The sequence below is a fragment of the Trachurus japonicus genome, chromosome 13 (genome assembly GCF_045865225.1).
Source record: "Trachurus japonicus isolate A0001 chromosome 13, Traja_1.0".
Classification (NCBI taxonomy): domain Eukaryota; kingdom Metazoa; phylum Chordata; class Actinopteri; order Carangiformes; family Carangidae; genus Trachurus; species Trachurus japonicus.
This window is the reverse complement of record NC_140919.1, coordinates 11485756-11504894: the sequence shown is the minus strand read 5'-3', so window position 1 is coordinate 11504894 and position 19139 is coordinate 11485756. Positions and strand designations below refer to the sequence as shown.

General features: G+C 39.5%; 1 protein-coding gene across 1 annotated transcript; it reads right to left on the bottom strand.

Annotated features, from left to right (window-relative positions):
• Positions 1 to 5904: 5904 nt before the first annotated feature.
• LOC146975630 (galectin-9-like) lies at positions 5905 to 18660 on the bottom strand. Its single transcript, XM_085794823.1, has 8 exons — positions 18539 to 18660; positions 17751 to 17839; positions 16722 to 16929; positions 12348 to 12467; positions 12079 to 12261; positions 9850 to 9938; positions 6897 to 7053; positions 5905 to 6398 (listed from the first exon to the last, which is right to left on the bottom strand). The coding sequence occupies exons 1-8, from the start codon at positions 18572 to 18574 to the stop codon at positions 6252 to 6254; spliced, it is 1029 nt and encodes a 342-aa protein (XP_085650949.1). The 5' UTR covers positions 18575 to 18660; the 3' UTR covers positions 5905 to 6251.
• Positions 18661 to 19139: the final 479 nt, after the last annotated feature.

Sequence of the window (19139 nt, the reverse complement as noted above, 5' to 3'; positions counted from 1 at the left end):
GAGGCTTTGATACTTTCACAGTATTAATATAGAACCTAGAGCTGCTTTATAATCACACTACGCATGGACATCTACCTTTATACTGTATGGAGCTTTAACACAAACATCTACCTTTATACTGTATGGAGCTTTGACGCAAACATCTACCTTTAGCCTATAAAGCTGAGGTAACACTGCACAGGATAAACATGAAATCAACTTAATATTCCTGTACTTGACCTGCTTTCACCAATCTATCCATCTTCTTAGAGGTCCTATATAGAGCATATATGGTATATATACCCTTCCAAGCCAGACTTTAAATGTCTCCTATAGGACCTTTAAATCTGAGAAACAACGCAGACTGCACCACTGAAATGACACTGCAAAAATAAACAAACATGAGTGACAGTTTCCTTGTTATAGGAGAAAACTGGACTGGACCTGCTGTGTGTGTGTCATAACACATGGAAATCCAACTTTAAACAACGTGGGACCTGTAATCTAATTGTTTTTGATCCACCACTGAGTCCCACTTTAATTAGACTGTGTCATAAATAACCCCTGAGGCTGAGCAATGCATGTACTACCACCACTACTACTACTACTACTACTCCCACTCCCAGCTAGGAAGCTGTCACTGACTTGTTGTTATGACTGTCTAATTTGCGCCTGGCAGCCGTCTGAGCCGATAAGTCAGTGATTGATGGTCACATGTTGACATGATGAGGCAGATTATTATTAAAACTGTAAAAACACTGTAAGGAAGAAAAAAAGTGCAGAGCTGCAAGAAAAAGGAAAAAAAAAAAAGACTCGAGTGTGTTGACATGTTGCAGACCAGCGGATAATGTCAAACAAGTTTCCCCGGACTTCAGTCGTTAACTTCGGCGTGGAGCAGAGAGGAAGGGCCGGGGGTGGATGAACCAAGAACCGAGGCTCTTGCTGCTGCAGCTGCTGGTTGTGGTTGTTACCTGTCTGTCTATTAAAGCTCCTCTTCATCCGTTTATCTGCTTCCTAACCCGGGTTAAAACGAGCCAACCACAACAACAAGAACAAACACACAACCTGGCTGAGACAAAGCAAAAAGCTGCAGCAGCAGCAGCAGCAGCACCCCGGTGTCCGGCCGCCTTCACCCCGGGGAGGGAGAGGGAGGGCCGGGGAGGGGGGGCAAACAAAAACCGTGACAGGGCTGAAATATACTGGGTGTAGCTCCACGGCTATGTGAGCTAGCCTAGAAGCTACTGTTTGGGAGGGAGGTTACCTAACCACGAGAGGAAATACATCCACCTTTTTCCCAAAAAAAAAAAAAAAAAAAAATGTAGGCTATATAATATAAGCCTTGATTTTTCCTCTTTTTCTTTTTTTAAAACAAAAAGCTCCAAAAGAAAACCATAATCCAACTTTAACCCATTCTGTTTTAATTCAGAGCCCACCGTGCTGAAGCTAACTAACTAGCCTAATTGGCTGCTCTGCTCTCTGATCCCGCAGCAGCAGCAGCCTGGGACCCGGACAAGGAGCCGCCGAGCCCCGGCTGCCTGCTCCGTCCGCCCGCCTCACCTCCCCTCCGCACGCCGCCGTCCTCCTCCCCAGCTCGGGTTCAACCCTGAGCTCTCAGGGTGGTGGTGGTGGTGGTGGGTTTTTATAATAAAAGAGGGGGGGTAAATGAATAAATGCTCACCGGTTGTGTGCCTGCTGGTTCAGGTCGCCTGTGTCCTGGTGAAGGGAGGGAGCAGCTCGGCTCTCGGGGAACAGCAGCACCGCAGACTGACTGACTGGCCCTCGGCAGCTAACAGCAGCTATCACCACCAGAGCCGCCGCTGCTGCTGCTGCCGCCGCTGCTCCGGAGCTCAGGCTGCGGGCAGGCGGCGGCGCAGAGCGGGCGACCGGCGACCCCTGCTGGGCACAGGCTGCTACTACAGCCGCCCTACTGCTGCTGCTGGTGCTGCTGGTGCTGGTGCTGCATCACTGTCAAAGACACTGTTGTAAACCTACATATTTCACATTTCTATTGAGTTTCCTGCAAATTATAAATACAATAATCATATCATAAGCCTGTACCGCCCTCAGGGAGGCAATACAAGTCAACAAAACTCCTTCTTTGCGTTCTATTACCTCTTTTCATTGTTTCAGGAGGTCACTATATTTATATCTTAAAACAAATTGCTCATGTTTTTAGTTAATTACTTAATTGATTGATTCATTCATTGTTATTCTTTCTTTCTCCATTTTGTTATTTCATTATTCCTACTATGTTATTTAATATTTCTATTCTGTTTGTTAAATTTATGGGGGTTGGGGTGGTATGTGGGAGTGTGTGAGCAAGATGTCTGTATTTGTTGTATTGTCATGTTATGTATGTCTACAATGTAATGTAGTGTAGCTATTGTTGATGTTGTGTGTTCTGAAAATGAGATGCTACATCTCAAGGGGCTATCCTTTAATAAATTCAAATTCAAATTCAAAAACATGCACTACTGGCAGACTCTTGCACAGTTTTTCCCCCAAATCCATCTAGACTCTCTCTCTCTTTTTCATCATTCATTCATTCATTGACCTTTATCTAGGCTAACTAGGCTATTTAGCCAATGGCCTGGCTGGTAGGAGGTGAAAGATCTCCTAGGGGGCAAAAGGGAGAGGGACACCGACATAGGCAACAGTGAAACATAGTGACAATTAATTTGACATAGCCTACAACATAGTGACACAAGGCGACCATAGGACAACATGGTAGCTACAATACAACAATGACAGACAGTTAAACAATGCAGGAGAGAGCTGGTGAAAGTGACCAGATCATGGAGAGCTTTGGCTAAGGCAGCTGTTATGACATGTTTGAAAGAGCTGACAGATTATTTTTATTAAGTGATGACAATACAAAACAACAAAAAACATACAAAGACAAAAATCAACTTATTAAAGGGTTAAACAAGACAAGACATCTAGACTATCAACAAATACACAGTAATTCTAGACGTATCCACCCATATCATACACTTTACCCTGTGTAACCTGCCACGTTTGTGTTTGTTTCCTTCTTTCAACCCACCCCGTTCTTTGTTTTTATTTTTGAAGAGTGTTTCTCTGTTTTATGAATTTCCTATTTTATGATATGTGATGATTGTGGGCAGTTGCAATTCCATCATATGTAATATCATCATTTCATAGCGTGTCGTATCATATCATATACAGCACATAATAAAAAATAACGAATAAATAAATTAATAATCATAATAATCTGATATTCTGAGTCTTCCATATAGGAGAGTTTGCAAGTGTGCAGAGATTTTAATTAGATAAAGGCAATCTATGTTCAAACAACTCGCTCCTTCCTTTACAAAGAGTAGAAGCTGATACTCTCAGCAACATTATTCTCTATTATGCTCTATTATCTAGCAACAGAAATTATCTAAAGGCATTCTATGAATAAAGAAGGTCCAGACCAAAAGATCTAAACCAAGAGCACTGCTCACGTTTCCGCCAGTGAAAGAAAATAATCCTCCTCAAGGTAATTATGAGATGAAAAAAATATGAGATAAAGTCAAAATTATGAGATAGAAAGTCATAATTATGAGATTAAATGTCTGAATTAAGAGATAAATAGTCAAAAATATTAGATAAAAAAAATAAAGTTATGAGATATAATGTCAAAATTATGAAATTCTGGAGCACAACAGTTCCAGCAGCTCTTTGGTATGAGAGGTATTCAATTTAACACAGAGATGGATTGTGAAAGGAGAACTTTAAACGAGGCTTTAAAACTAACAAAATACTTTCATTTGCTTGTAAATTCACATGGGATTGAAATGAGCTGCTGCACTCTTGAAAGGATTTTGAGAGATAAGAAGCTCTGGTGTCAAATACATAATATTAAAGCAGAAGTAAGTGATATATTTGTGTCAATATAAGTCTTAAATAGTTATATCTTCCGACAGCAATCACTTACATAGAGTGTTTGGTCTGAAACACGGGTCTGTCAGTCACTCTGCTCTGCTCTGAGCAGAAGAGAAAACTTTTCTCGTATCCTACAGTTTTTATCCAATGAGGAGAGAGAACGGCAGGCAGGGCTGTGTGTGCAGCCAAGGAACGCCGTGAATGTGGCGACGTAGGGACGAGGACTGTTATGGTGCGTTCAAGAAAACTCGTATTTTTCCGACCGTGAAGTCGTACCAGTTCGATCTGGTACGAGTTCACCGGTCGGAAGTTACGAGTGGCCGTTATAGTGACTTTCACCGGTAAAACATGTCGGAAAAACACGAGTGGGTTGCCTGAAACGCTACAAAGTCGTAAGGTGTGACTTGAAGCTGTAATTTACGATTTCAAAAGCCTGCCTGGAACGCAGCATTAGCGAAAACGACCGGACCACTTACTTCTGCTTTAAACTGATGAGGCTGAAGTGGCAGCAAATAGAGATCTCTGGTCACCATAATTATGATTTCTTTTTTATCTCATTATGTAACTATGACTTACCTCAGGGATATTTATTTTGTTTCACTGATGGAAACAAGCTCCATAGACTTGAGACCTTTGCTGCTTATTGTCTCCAGATTCACATCATCTTCCTCTGAAGATACATGTTCAGTAGAGGACCTACAGTTCACACCAGCAGGGGGCAGCATTTTGTGGTAATTTACATTTTCACTAATGCCATTGTTGAGATTTTTCACTCAGAACCATGAGTTAAACTAGTCCACGGTGTAAAGGTAAAGCAATAAACACTGTTAACATACACCCAGGTTAAGTTTGATAGTTTAGGGTTGGTCTAAAGAACACTGATTTAACTTTTCCTTTCTTTTTTTTAACTTGGAAAAACATGTCAAATTCTTCCTTTGACAGTCGATGCAGCAGCACAGACGGTTGTCTGTAGTTTTACCTCTAGGTGGCAGTAAACACTTGCTCATGCATCAGAGTTTCACTTCCAATTCTTCATGCTGCACAAGTCAAAGTCACTTACAGTTTTACATCAGAAGGAAACGATGCACATCAGTCAAACTTCAGATTTATGAGCTCTTTGTTTTGTTTCCCCTCACATTTCTGTTTCTGCTTCATCTCCATCGTTTTAGAGGCGTTGGAGGGTAAACACACACAGCAGAGGACATAGTGACCCAAAATGCTCAAACTTAGATTAGTTTGTGGTAGGCTATTAACTATGACACCACAGCCTCTTATTTTAGAGGTTACTTTATGACTTTATGACATTTAAAACAGCAAAGTCTTTGCTCACTGGTGTGGATTAGTCATCGATTAGACCTAGATATTGGTTTAAAGTGGCAGTAAGACGGTGGCTGTTGGAAAGTTTGGGTCTACTCTTCTTATCTGTACTGGCTTTGTGTGTTTTATGTATTACAACATGCATTTTTGATTGCCAGTGGATTGGTGCTGCTAAAACACATCACCCACGATTTGTTTAAACCTTGTTCCACCCGGTTGCAGCTCATTGGTTTCCTCACATCAGTGGGTTTTGAAGCTGCTGACAGCCTCGTTCTGACTTGTCTTCTTGGCTGGAGCTGTTTTACACACAGATAGGATCAACTTAAGAGTGTGAATCCTGTAATATTATCCTTATCTCTCATTTATTTTATTCCCAGTAGTGGATTCTCACGTCTATTAGCAGCTGGATTCATTGTTCTTTTCTTTTTTTTGCATTGAAAATACTTTAAATTCTTCATAAATAGACATTGAAATGTAATAAATGACAAAAGAAAGTTATTGTTTTTCACACAGTTTAGAAATGAATGGCATGTAGAAAAGCTGCTGTCTTACAAACTGCTGTAAACTCACTGACAATGTATTAATTATCGTAGTTGTGAATCATATAAGTAAAAAATACATTTTCTTGTTTAAAACTTAGTTTTCTACAGCGGCTGCTTTGTCTTTGATTTAAAAAAAAAAAAATCAGATTTTAAGCAGGAAACAGTTCATCACACCTTTAACGCCTGTTGTGACAAGTTTAATAATTCATTGTTTCAAAAGCAACAGTGATTAAACAGCAAGTTTCACAACAGTGCAATAATTTCTCAAATCCACATGTGTAATCCAGATGTTTCTATGTTTGACCTCAAAAAATAAAATAAAAATGATAATAAAAAAGAGATTATTGTGGGGTGAATAGACAGAAGGTAAATATGTGATATCCATTAAAACACCAAAACTGGCCTTAATTTACTGGTAAAGACAGGAGCTGCTGTGGTTTTATGGCGATGCTGAGGTTGAGCTGTCCAGATGTTGCAGGTCCAGATGTTCCAGGTCCAGGTCCAGGTCCAGGTCCAGGTCCTTCACACCAGCACCTGGCTCAGGGTGACGTCTCCTTCGATCTGCAGACTGGAGATCTGGTGGAGCGGAGTGACGCGGTGCCGGTAGGTGTGAGCCTGTTTCCCATTGGCCACGATCCTGAAGGAGTTATTCTCACAGCAGATGGTCAACTGATGGACAGAGACACGACAACATGGTCAGAGAGAGTGATTAGATAGATAGATAGATAGATAGATAGATAGATAGATAGATAGATAGATAGATAGATAGATAGATAGATAGATAGATAGATAGATAGATAGATAGATAGATAGATAGATAGATAGATAGATAGATAGAAGTACACACTATTAAGCATTAGTTCAGCATTAATAAATATTGAATTCTTTTTTATTGAATTTATAACACATGAAAACTCATTAGTATGTAGTTTATAACTACAGACTTATCAATGATGAGTAAAACATTTTAACTGCGTTTATAAACTACATACTAATGAGTATTCATGTGTTATAAATGATGAATTCAGTATTTATTTATTTATTTATTAATGCTTAACTAATGTAGTGTGTAGCTGTTATAAAGTGTTACTGATAGATAGACAGACAGACAGACAGACAGACAGACAGATAGATAGATAGATAGATAGATAGATAGATAGATCGTACCGAGAACGGCTGCCCCTGGCGGAAAGGCATGCCCCCCCCTCGCTCCTCGGAGCCCCACTGCTCCCACTGCTTGGTGTTCCTCACCACCGTGTTCTCACTGAACCGAGGGTTGTAGTGCAGCGCGATGCCCGACTGGAAACACAGGTTCACGTGGAACCTGAGAGGGAAAACACACAGAGGAGGAGGAGGAAGAGGAGGACGGCGTCAACACAAACAGCAGACAACAACATGTCACATACTGTAGAGGAGCAGGAGAAGTTCCCTGCAGAGTCTCTGGAGTTAAACTTGCAGTACAACCCTCACCCTGCAGCAGAGGACACTCCCCTTCCCAAACATTACTCTGATGCTCGTCCTTTGGCCCCTCTGATCGTAAGACGCCTCATACTTTATACTTAGGAAGTTTCTCCCACACACACACACGTCCAGTGGAAAAAAATAATAAGATAAATGCTGCATCATCACCATTTCTGAGGTAGATGAAATCACTATTCTCCCAGTTTATAGATGGTTATGGGTGTCAAAGAAATGTGAAAAACAACACAAATTGCGCAAATCCAAATTGAAAATGAACACAAACAGGTCTAGGTGCGCTCGCCTGCACTCTACACACTCCAGTACATGTTCCTACTTTTTAATCTATTGTCACTTGTTGCTTCAGCTATGTTACTGCTGGTTCATCAGTTTTCCTTCCTGATCAGCTAGCTGCAGATTTCAACTAACATGCAGGATTTTTGCATTTTCTTCTACCTTTTTAACATTTCTACTGCTTTTCGTCCTCATAAAGGCATTAATCTTCAAGTTATATGTTTCAGCTTCAACGTTAGACTTTTTCAACATTTCTTCAGCTAATTCAACTTCGTTTCAATGATTTCTTCAGCTTAATTCAGCATTGCTTCAGCAATAGCGTTCAGCTGCTTTCAGCATTCACACCATTTCCATTCTTGGAAATGCTTTTTCTAGTTTCTGTTTCAGATTCTCCGGGATAGTAAGGGAGGGAGGGAGGGACATGATTCATGAACATGCAAACTTATTCTGTATTTTTATGTTGTCGGGTTGGAAAAAAGTAATTTGCACCTTTTATAAGACGGAGGCCGGAGGAGACGAGAGGAAAGACGGAGCAGGAAACAGTGGGGAGTTGAACCATGTGACTCAGCCATGTGGCATATGGCTCAACCATCTATTAAAACTGGAGACAGTTTTGGCTTAACCAGGCCGAGGGAGGGTGGGGGTGGGGGGGTCTATGAACAATATCCATGCAGTTGTGTTACAGGAAGTGAAGGATCCGGTGTTTTTTTGTTTTTTTTTCCAAAGTAAGAGTCAGAACATCTCGACTTCACTTTCAACAACAAATGATGATGATGATGAATGACTTAGAGACTCAAATGCTCAATTTAAAACACATTCAAGTGTTCCTCAGTGAATCCTGGCATTAAAACGACAAAAAGCAGATGTGTTATATAATCTGGGTGGGAGGAAACTTCACGGAAAAAATGTCATTTTCTACCCTGGTATCTCTTTATACTCAAATTTGACTCAGTCTTTCTATCTCATTGTAAAATCATTTGTTTTCAGGGTTGTGTTTCATCACAGCCGCCTCTTTTCTCTTTATCTTTTCCCTGCACATCCCCGACGGCCTCCGCCCAACGCCTGCAGATATCAAATTAAGGGTTTAGCTGCAAATGTCATAAATTGAGACAAACAGAAGAAACTGTGTTTGGCAGTTAGTTTGAAGGATTTCTGTTTTGTTTTTGTTTTTTTATCCAACAAGTCTTTCCTCACAATCTGGAAACACGCCAGTCACTTCCTGTCCCTGCTGTTTCATGTCACCACATGCTTTGTTGTTGTTTTTTTCTTCATTTTCAACATGCAGGAGAAAGTTTCACCAGGCTGTTCCCACTACAGGATCCAACATACTCCTGGTTTTCCTGTAAGTGACATCACACGTCACATGACTCCTTCACTTCCACAGAAATCCAGAGGAAAACTATCATCAGTGTTTGTCATCTGCTGCTGGAAAGTGAAATTAAAGCACAGGCAGATTGGACAATAGTTACCGTACTGACCCTGATATAAGACGACCCCCCTTTTTCAAGGCCTGTTTTTGGAAAAGTACTTTTTTTTAAGACAAAATCAAAGAAAAATTTAGTATTTTTAAAGTCATGTTTTCAGTATCAGTGAAATAATAACTGGTAGATCGCAGCAGCAGCGCCCACTGATCTGAACTGAGACTGTTGTTGTTCTGATGAGTTAATCTTTTTCAGACTTTTTTCGACTGAAAAAATACTGTTGGTCAATACGGTTCTCTAATTGTTGCCATATGCCATGAATACCAGAATCTCTGCTCAACTACTCTAGTTATTCGGAAAAACAAAGAAAAACTCCAAGGCACTCTCTTGAGTAAATAAAAATGCCTTTAATTAATCTGGCATTGTCACAATCACATGTTTAAAATGACGCATTTCGGCATCAAGCGTTCATAACTGGAGTTATTCGTTTTCATCAAACGAATAACTCCAGTTATTCATTTGATAAATGGAGGATTGGAGCTTTAATGAACAAAAACAATCAACTTAAATCACTTTGTATGATTTTCTGTCTGTCATCAATAAATCCTGTAGTTTTATTCTAACAATTATTATTATATGAAACTTCAAATTAAATGTTAAATAATATACATTTTGTCCCAGTTACTGTGTGTAATAAACAAAATGTACAACGTCTGTGCATCTGTTAGTTCAATCAGTACAAATATACAAGTTGATGATGATGATATTTTATATTTAACTGGGTTTTGATTTGTATTTTTACCTTGATTTAGTGTCTACTGTTATTTATATTTGCTGGCACTGCATTATGTTGTATTTATGCAGCACTTTGAGCAGCTGAGGTTGTTTTTAAATGTTCTATATAAATAAAGTGAGAGTTGAGTTGAGGTGTAAAGTGGAAGTCAGACCTTGAGGCGTTGGGGTGAATCGCCCCCTGGATGGTGATGGTCCTGCCGGGCGACAGCCCTCCACTGATCACACTGGTGTATGGGACCGTCTGCACAGAGACGGAGAGTCACAGGTAATGATTGATTGATTTATTCAGATCCCCATTAGCTATGGCAATGCCAAAGCTATTCTTCCTGGGGTCCATACAACATCTTTACAATGTATCAATGCAATTTACGTCTCATAATATAATCCATGTTCAAATAAAACATAAAACACAAAAAATAAAGTAAAATAAAATAAAAAATACAAACAGATACACAACACAACAGTACACAGACAATACAAGACAGCTCCCTAGGTCAGTAGTGGTACGCAGAATTTACTTACATATCATAATGTCATATCATGATTATTGATCATTTATTGATGCAACCTAATGTAGTGTTCTGCTGTATGTGGCCGGCCTCGAAACCTACACAGATTACATGACGAGTTAACAACGTCCACATCAAGAATGACTGAGTTTTAAGTCTCAATTCTGGACTCGAGAGCAAAAATTGTTGTTTTTAGAGTTCTTACTGGTCTTGGTTGCAGCTATCTATCAGCAGTGTTGGACATAAGTTGATTATTTTTTTAATAACAGAGTAACGTAACGTTATCATTTCTAAAATAGTAATTAGATTAGTTAGTAATTAAATAACTTTTCCAGAGTAATTTGCCCAACACTGTGTCTATCAGATTTGGTTTTACGCTATGAACTCTCCTCTGGTTGTGGTTAATTAACACCAGAGGGTGAGAACAATCACCATGTGATTATTATGGTCTGTGGAGCAGACAGTCCTGAGAGGAGCAGAGAGCGTTGAAAGCAAACTAAAGACCTACTGAACCTTTAGGTCTCACTTCTTCTTTTATGTATTGTTTATTACTGTACTTCCTATATAGAATATAATGCCTTTATTGTCCCATAAGGGAAATTCATCTTCACACATACAACACTGAGCCACATGAATACATAATCAGTGTTGCGGTGTATATTTCTGCTTATTTTTATGGTTTTACTCCTTTAATATCTACCAGTTTTAGTTGGTTATTATTGTTACTTTTACACTTAGTTTCTTTTTTACTTTTTTCTCTGTATCTTGTGAACAACAACTTCATCACATCATTTCCTCTGTTCAGTTCCTGCTTTAAGTACACATTCCCTGGTTTTGTTTTATGTCATATTTTAGGGGAGGTTGGGTGTTTTTATTATATAAAGCACTTTGTGTTGCTTTTTTAATTGTGTGAAAAGCGATACGGAAATAAAGTTTGAATGATTGATTGATTGATAGGAAATGAGAATGTGAGCAGCTTGAACTTTTAACTCGACTAAGACGGATTGTTGGAGTCAGAATAAACTGTTGATTTATAGAGAGCTGGATGTTGGAGTCTCTAGTGTTTCTGCACTTTGGTGGTTTGCAAAGGTTTTCTGGAGGCACTGCTGCCATGACAACATATTTAGTATTGTCAGTTCAGTACCTTGAGTGCTTTACAGAAAGAAACATAGAGGAATTAAAAACAGAGACTCAAACACATTGTGAAACTGGAGTAAGAAACAAATACTGCACCACAAAACCTCAAACACTCTGTAAAAACTCGTCCACTGATCACAGGTCCATAACTTCTTTTAACACTTTAAAGGAAGAATTTTAAAATCAATCTGTAACATAAAAGCAACTAGATACAATCCGGATTTGATAAAACTCTGATTTTCAGTGGCGGTGTGAACAAGGCCTCGGTGTCGTGCACACAGAGAAAAATCTGTACACTGCAAAAACTCAAAATCTTTCCAAGAATATTTGTCATATTTCTTGTCGAAATGTCTCATTTCTAGTCAAAACTCTTCTCTCTTATCTCTTTCCGCTTAAAATAAGACTCAACACCGAAAAAATTTACTTGTTTTCAGATCATTTTCAATTGAAATAAGTAGAAAAATCTGCCAGTGAAAGCAAGTTTTTTGTGCTTGTAATAAGAAAGAAAAACTTGCTCCACTATCAGATTTTTCTACTTATTTCAAGTGAAAATCTGCTTGAAAGAAGTAAAACGTGTCTAAAAACAAGCTGCTTTTTAATGTGATGAGTCTTAATCTAAGTAGAATTAGATTTGTTTTGAGTAGAAATAAGACAAATATTCTTGGTAAGATTTTGAGTTTTTGCAGTGTAACACACGGTCTGCAGAGCCGCGACCTCACACGACCTGATACTCACCAGCATGGGAGGAAACCCCGGCTGGGCGGGGAACCCGGGCTGAGGGAAGAACCCGGGCTGGGCGGGGAACCCAGGCTGGCAGGGGAACCCGGGCTGAGGGGGGAAGGCCGGCCCCGTGGGGTAGCCGGCCTGGGTGGGGTAGGCTACTTGCGCCGCAAAAGCAGGCTGAGCAGGAAACGCCGTCTGTCCACAGAAAGAAAAAACAAAACAAAATGTCTCAGATTTCCGTGTTTCTCACATCAACACCACTTTATCTCTCGGTTCCTCACCACCGGGCTCTGGAAGGCGATGGAGGAAATTTCAACTTTCCCGCTGATGGACACGGTGTCGACCTGCTGGAAGGGGACGCGGTGTCTGAAGTCCATGAAGTGGCGCCCGTTGACGTTCACCTGCAAACCAGAGAACATCAGAGAGCAGTTCAGAGGGAGAAAGAAAAACATCTGGCACATAAATAATATCATTTAGAAATAAAATATTAACATGCACATAACTCTTGTGCAGTAACCGCTCACTTGCACTGCAAAAACTCAAATATCTTTCCAAGAATATTTGTCTTATTTCTAGTCAAAATGTCATTTCTAGTCAAAACAAAACTCATTTTACTCAAAATAAGACTCTTTACATAAAAAGTGGCTTGTTTTTAGACACTTTTTACTTCTTTCAAGCATATTTTCACTGGAAATACGTTGAAAAATCTGATAGCGGAGCAAGTTTTTCTTCCTACCAAAACTTGCTTTCACTGGCAGATTTTATTTCAAGTGAAAATTTGTGTGAAACAAGTGTTAGATCTAAAAACAAGTTAATTTTTAGGTGATGAGTCTTATTTTAAGTGGAAAGAGATTAGTTTTGACTAGAAATGAGACATTTTGACAAGAAATAAGACAAATATTCTTGGATTTTTGATTTTGAGTTTTTGCAGTGCGTCACTCGGTTATATATTTTCTGGCATGTGCAGTATCCCCCCATGACTTCATGTTTACAATGTGCATGTGTTTTAATCAATGTAACAGGTTTGTTCTTTGCCACTAGTGGTTGATTCAAGTACTTTTTAATAAAAAGTACTTGAATCACTATATAAGTTTTTATTAGAGATTATAGATGTGCCTTTTTCTGTCTTATTAGAGTGACTCCCTTGTGCCTGGACTGTTTGGTTTGTGCACAAATGACAAATAAAACCTTGACTTGACTCCTGATTTTACTCCATCAAGTTAAGGTGCTCTTTCTCTAAAATCTCTCCAAAGTTTCCAACAAAGACAAAACTACGACTAAAAAGAAAAAATCTACAAACTAAAAGCATATTTATATTCTTTTTGTTTTGTTTGTTGATTTTGGTTTATGTTTTTTATTCTTATTCGTAGTCATTACAGTGCCATCGATCTGCTCATCTCTGTCCACTTCACTGTTCAGAGTTTACGCATTTATTTAACTGCTTGTTCATGCCTGTTGTACCATGCATCATGTTTCCTAAAAGCAAAACTAGGAACAAGGATACACTGCATCGATTTGCACTTTGATTAAATTCAAATTCATATTCAAATTCAAAGAACTTTATTAGTCCCCGAGGGGTGATTTAAAAAAGCAGGTAGAGCAGCATGTATGTAACAACGCCGACATGTATTGTCCTGATAAAATAAACTTGATAAAAAACTATTAAAGCCAGAATGTCGAGGGAATTCAATCAAAAGTGCAGCTGTGTTGATCTGCGGCCATTTTAATTTTAAAGGGATAGTTCAACATTTTGGCAAATTGGCCCATTTCCATAATCCCTATAGTCATAGCAGTAGGTTCGTTACCTTTAATTGTCGGTGCAAGCTATTTTTAGAGCGGCGGAGCAGAGCCGTGAGCTGCTCAGAGCTACGCTACGGAGGCTCATGGGATTTCTTGGTTTCCCTCATCAAACTCATCAAATTGTCAGTCCCGATTCTTTGTATTGGAAGCCCAAGAACAAACCAGAGAAGTCTTTCGTACAAAAGTAGTAGTGTTTACTCAGGTCACAGATAAAGTAAATCAGCGCTGGACTCAATGTGACAGAGCTCTCGCAAGATCTCGGTCAGGAGTGAGTCCAGATTTCAGGAAATGGGTCACATTTATCTTCTTGGGCTGGGCCTGCCCCGTACAGAGGTTGGATGCTCTCAGAATGTGATAAGCAACATGATGTGTGTGTTGTTGTTCAGGCGTGTATCTAATGCAACAGACCTAACTGACAGACTAAGAGAACTCAGCAGTTACATTATGTCCTTGGTTATCAGGCTAGAGTCACAATATCTGGCTTCATGTTCACACACATCAGGTTATGTGCGTTCAAGTACTAAATTGGAACACACGATATCTCAAAACATACATGACGTCATTGAAGTATAAAAACAGAGTCCATAACGTCCCAGAACATGTCCAATTGTAACAATCCCCCTTTTGACATGATTGTATTATGTCAATCAAATAGAAGTAGGGACGTTATCCCTGTATTGTATCACATCTACTGGCAGTAGCCATCCCAGCAGGCCCCCAAACTGCAGGTGACCACATTCTTTAAGATGTAACACAACCAGGCAGGATATTTTTATGTATCCCCCTTTTGATATAAATCATTCATATCAACAATCACCTAAATCAAATATTGTGCGTAAGCAGGTCTTCATTGCAAAATAGCAGCCTATATGTGAGCGACTATGTGTGTAAACATGGTGCATTCACTCAGTGTAGGCGGAGCGCTTTCACAGTCTTTAAACATTCTCTTATCTTGCATGTCCCTTGTCCAGTCTACAAATCTGTCCATGGCTTTCTTTTCCTGGTCCCTTGGGACTTTCTTTTGCCATCTTGTTATTGTTTCATACAGTACCAGCCCCAGAGAGCCGGGTTTACAATTTCTCCACTTATCCACAATTTTCTGTGACATCTTTAAATAGTATTACACGTGTTTAGACAGATAAGGGTGAATGACACAATGTCCGAGTGAGGACCCGATCAAGAAGCTTCTACACAGAGTCTTTTACTCCGTGCGCTTGACCGCAGGGGGTTCTCCCAGTCTAATCACTCGTTTTAATTCACCAAGCTCTGCCACACCGTAGTAAAGTTTCCCTTTACCCTATTCCAATGCCCCCCAATACAGAACTACTTGAGATCTGTGTCAGTGAAGGAATTCTCGATCAGTCTCGACTGCTCGATATCACAACACTCACACAATCAAATGATCATCAAGTAGGAAACCACCCCACAGTTAGGCCTAATATGAAAAATAACAAAGTTATCCCTGTGTCTTCATAAAGTATTTGACTTTATTGATTAACTGGAACAACACTACTAATTAATAGTAGTCTTCACCTCATTGCGGCATCGCCTCATTGCGGCATCGGCACATTCCTGTTCCCGGCATCGCCTCATTGCGGCATCGCCTCATTGCGGCATCGGGCACATTCCCGGTATTAAAATGTCCTTATGAATTTTAGAAGACAACCTTTAGAGGTTTTCCATGCAAGTGATGAGTTTTGCGTCTTCCAAAAACAGCTGGGCTTGGACACTTATATATTATATAAGTGTTAAAGACAACCCTTAGTGGTTTTCCATTCAAGTAATGAGTTTTACGTCTTTCAAGAACAGCTAGGCTAGGACACTTGTTTATATGATATAAGCTTTCAAAGACAACCCTTAGTGGTCTTCAAAAACTTGCACGTGAGGCTATGTGTTTTAATACTTTATATGTGACCATTCAGTATACAACAAGACAATTCTCTTAATGGTATGAAACACAGCTTTTTTTTTTTTCTCAAAATAGTTTTAGGGATGTTAGGATTACCTTATTCAGACAATTTAATTTAGTAGTCTCCAATGTGCAGAAATTTGATAGAAAAGGTTCCCTGCTTACCCTTCGTTTAGCCGGCTTTGAAAATACACAATCCAACAACTCCAAAACGCTTTTGTGGACAAGTTGTGACCTGCACATTCACCACGCTATGAGATAATAACAGAACGTTACCAGACAGAGTTGTTTTAGTGGGAAATTCATGCAAAACAGCTGATGCGCATTCTTGTTGGGGGCAGTTTTTCATTAAGCAGTCTCTGTATTTCCCTCTAAAACAACTCTGTCTCATAACGTTGTGTTATTATCTCATAGCGTGGTGAATGTGCAGGTCACAACTTGTCCACCAGAGCGTTTTGGAGTTGTTGGATTGTGTATTTGATGAGTTTGATGAGGGAAACCAAGAAATCCCATGAGCCTCCGTAGCGTAGCTCTGAGCAGCTCGCGTCTCTGCTCTGCCGTTCTAAAAATAGCTTGCACCGACAATTAAAGGTAATGAACCTACTGCTATGACTATTATGGCAATGCGCCAATCTGCCAAAATGTTGAACTATCCCTTTAACTTCATTTTATTATTCATCAGAATCAGTGAGAGAGAGAGAGAAGATTATATCAGATATATCTTCTTTACGCCCGTTTTCATTCAAGATTTGAGATTTTGCTTTGGCACTTTCTTTGTTTTCTTTGGTCAATAAATGAATTAAACTCATCTATAAATAAATCAGATGTTGCAGAGTCATAATAATAATATAATAAAGCCACATCTGGATTTACATGATCTTAAATAAGAGGTTACACATGTGAACATCATGTTGTTACTATACTCCTGTGTGTGTCCGGCACCGACCTGGTACGTTTCCCTGGTGACGGTGAAGATGATGGTGAAGGCGGCGCCGGCCAGTAACGGCGTCTTCTGGTTCCTCTCCTCGCTGCCCCAGCTGCCGTGCTGCAAGCTGTTGGCCACCACGTAACCAGGGTGACTGTCGTACCGCGGGTTAAAGTGGAAAGCGATGTCGGCGTTGGGCCTGGAGCCGCACTGAAGGTTCACACAGAACCTGCAGAGAAACACAACAGGAAGTCAGTCACATGTACTAATGTTGTGTTTTATTATACAAGACGCTCAATTATTGATCCATTTTCATAACAACTGAGGCTGATGAAGTCCATGATGCAGTCAAAAGCTCCAGGAAAATCAGCTCATTGTCATAAATATTAAATGAATTACCAATAATTCTCATTCTTCTTACAAGGAAATAAAACAGGAAACCTTTGATATGAATCATTAATTATCAATTATTGACTTACTTTAACATTAATATTTGCTACACTTTTGCATTACCGCCACTGATGTACATATGATTTTATATTAGATTTTATTTTTCTAGAGTATTTAATTAAAATCTATAATATTTATTTTAGGTGTGAAGTGAGAGAAATGTATTTCTAATTCTTCTGTGTGTCCTGGACATGAAGAGAATTGACAATAAAAATCTTTGAATCGTTATTGTCGATATTGTTTGTTTGACTCTGTATGTATGTGTGACTGTATATGGCTGTGTATGTTCTGATACACCTGGAATTTGAATAAAACTATTGTTATTACTATTACCAATTACATCATTTTTTTCCTCTATCAGGGAACTCTCTTAAGATTAGGACTTAAAGCGACATTAACACTTAACAATTAATTATTGATTAAACATAATGCAGGATTTTCTTATTGTTGTGATCTATTTTTGACGAGAGTTGTTGAATAGAAAAGAAAAACACAAAATAAATGTTTTTTTCTTTATAATGAACTATAAATGTTACGAGTGACAGCTGAGACAGGAAGTAAAGTGAGTCTATGACGATGATGACGACGTGTCTGACTCACCTGTCTGCTCCAGGTAGGACTCGTCCACCGACGGTGATGGTCTTCCCCTCCTGCAGACCTCCATGGATGGAGCCGGTGAAGGGGATTCTCTGCAGACGACACGACTCTGTGTTGTAACATCTGGTTTTTACACCTGCTGCACAGCTGGATGGCGCTGTTGACTCTTTCTTTGTTTTTTAACAACAGTATTGTATCCATCTTATTTCATCTCGGCACCTATCAAGTTGATTTATGGAGTTTATTTTAAATACCTGCATTTATTTAGTTTTTACAGTGTAAACCATCGGCTCTGGAGTCAGAATGACGTCAGACGGTCTCATGTTACAGTTTCTCAACGTTTCTTCCTCAAAAACAACGTTTACGTTTAACTTCAGATTGAGAAAGCAGAAGTTCACACAATTGTCTTTTTTTTTAATGATTCACAGCTCTTCTAGCCTATTAGCCTATTTTTTTAAATTATTATTATTATTATTATAGGACTTAAGACATAAATAACAATAGCTCTTTAAAACTGTAACATATAGGACATAAACCTGAGCCGGACTCTAGATCAGATCCTGGTGACACATCAAATCTAGTCCGCTTCTTTATTTACTGTTTATCAGACCTGGGGGGGGACACACCGGGGGGAGGCTGAGGTCAGTCCGTTATTTGACGCTCTGCTGCGGGCAGACAGCAGCAGCAGAACCGCGCTGGAAACTGTTGCGATTGAAGTTTCCATTTCCTGATTAACATGAACACGCATCATTACTGTAAATATAATGCACAAAGGTTTGTTTGACACTTACCGGGTTGTAAAACGGAGACTGCTGATTAAAAGCCATTGATGCAGGAGGGTGAAGTGTTGCAGGTTCTGTTGCGCTGCAGGAAGTGATGGGGCTTAGAAACTTACTGTACAGTCCCTGCGAGTGAACGCCTTTATCCGACGGATAGGTTTCGATTTCTCCACCGGACAGACAAGAGGAGGAGGTGTTTGCTCAGTGGCCTGATAACAGCAGCGTTGATACCGGACACAGGGTTCAGTCCAGGCTGCAGTCTGTCCATCAGACTCCACAACTTCCTACTACTTATAAATCAGTCCTTCAAAGTTCCTGTCTGAGCTCACTGAGGTTTTATTTCTGCTCATAAACAGGTCGCCTGTCAAACTGTTGGATTTTATGAGGTTCCCTTTGTGTCAGATAGGATATCACATTCTCTACATTTACTGTCTCTGTGGACTGAAATGCTTGACTCAGTCTATAGTAGCCTACAAATGTGACCCACTCAGGGAAAATGAAAGATTATGAAATTCTGAGAGTTCATTTCAAAATAAAGTCATAGGCTACATTTTGAGAATGAAGTTGAACTATTTCAAGAACTAATACAAGAATAAATGTGTGATTTGACGAG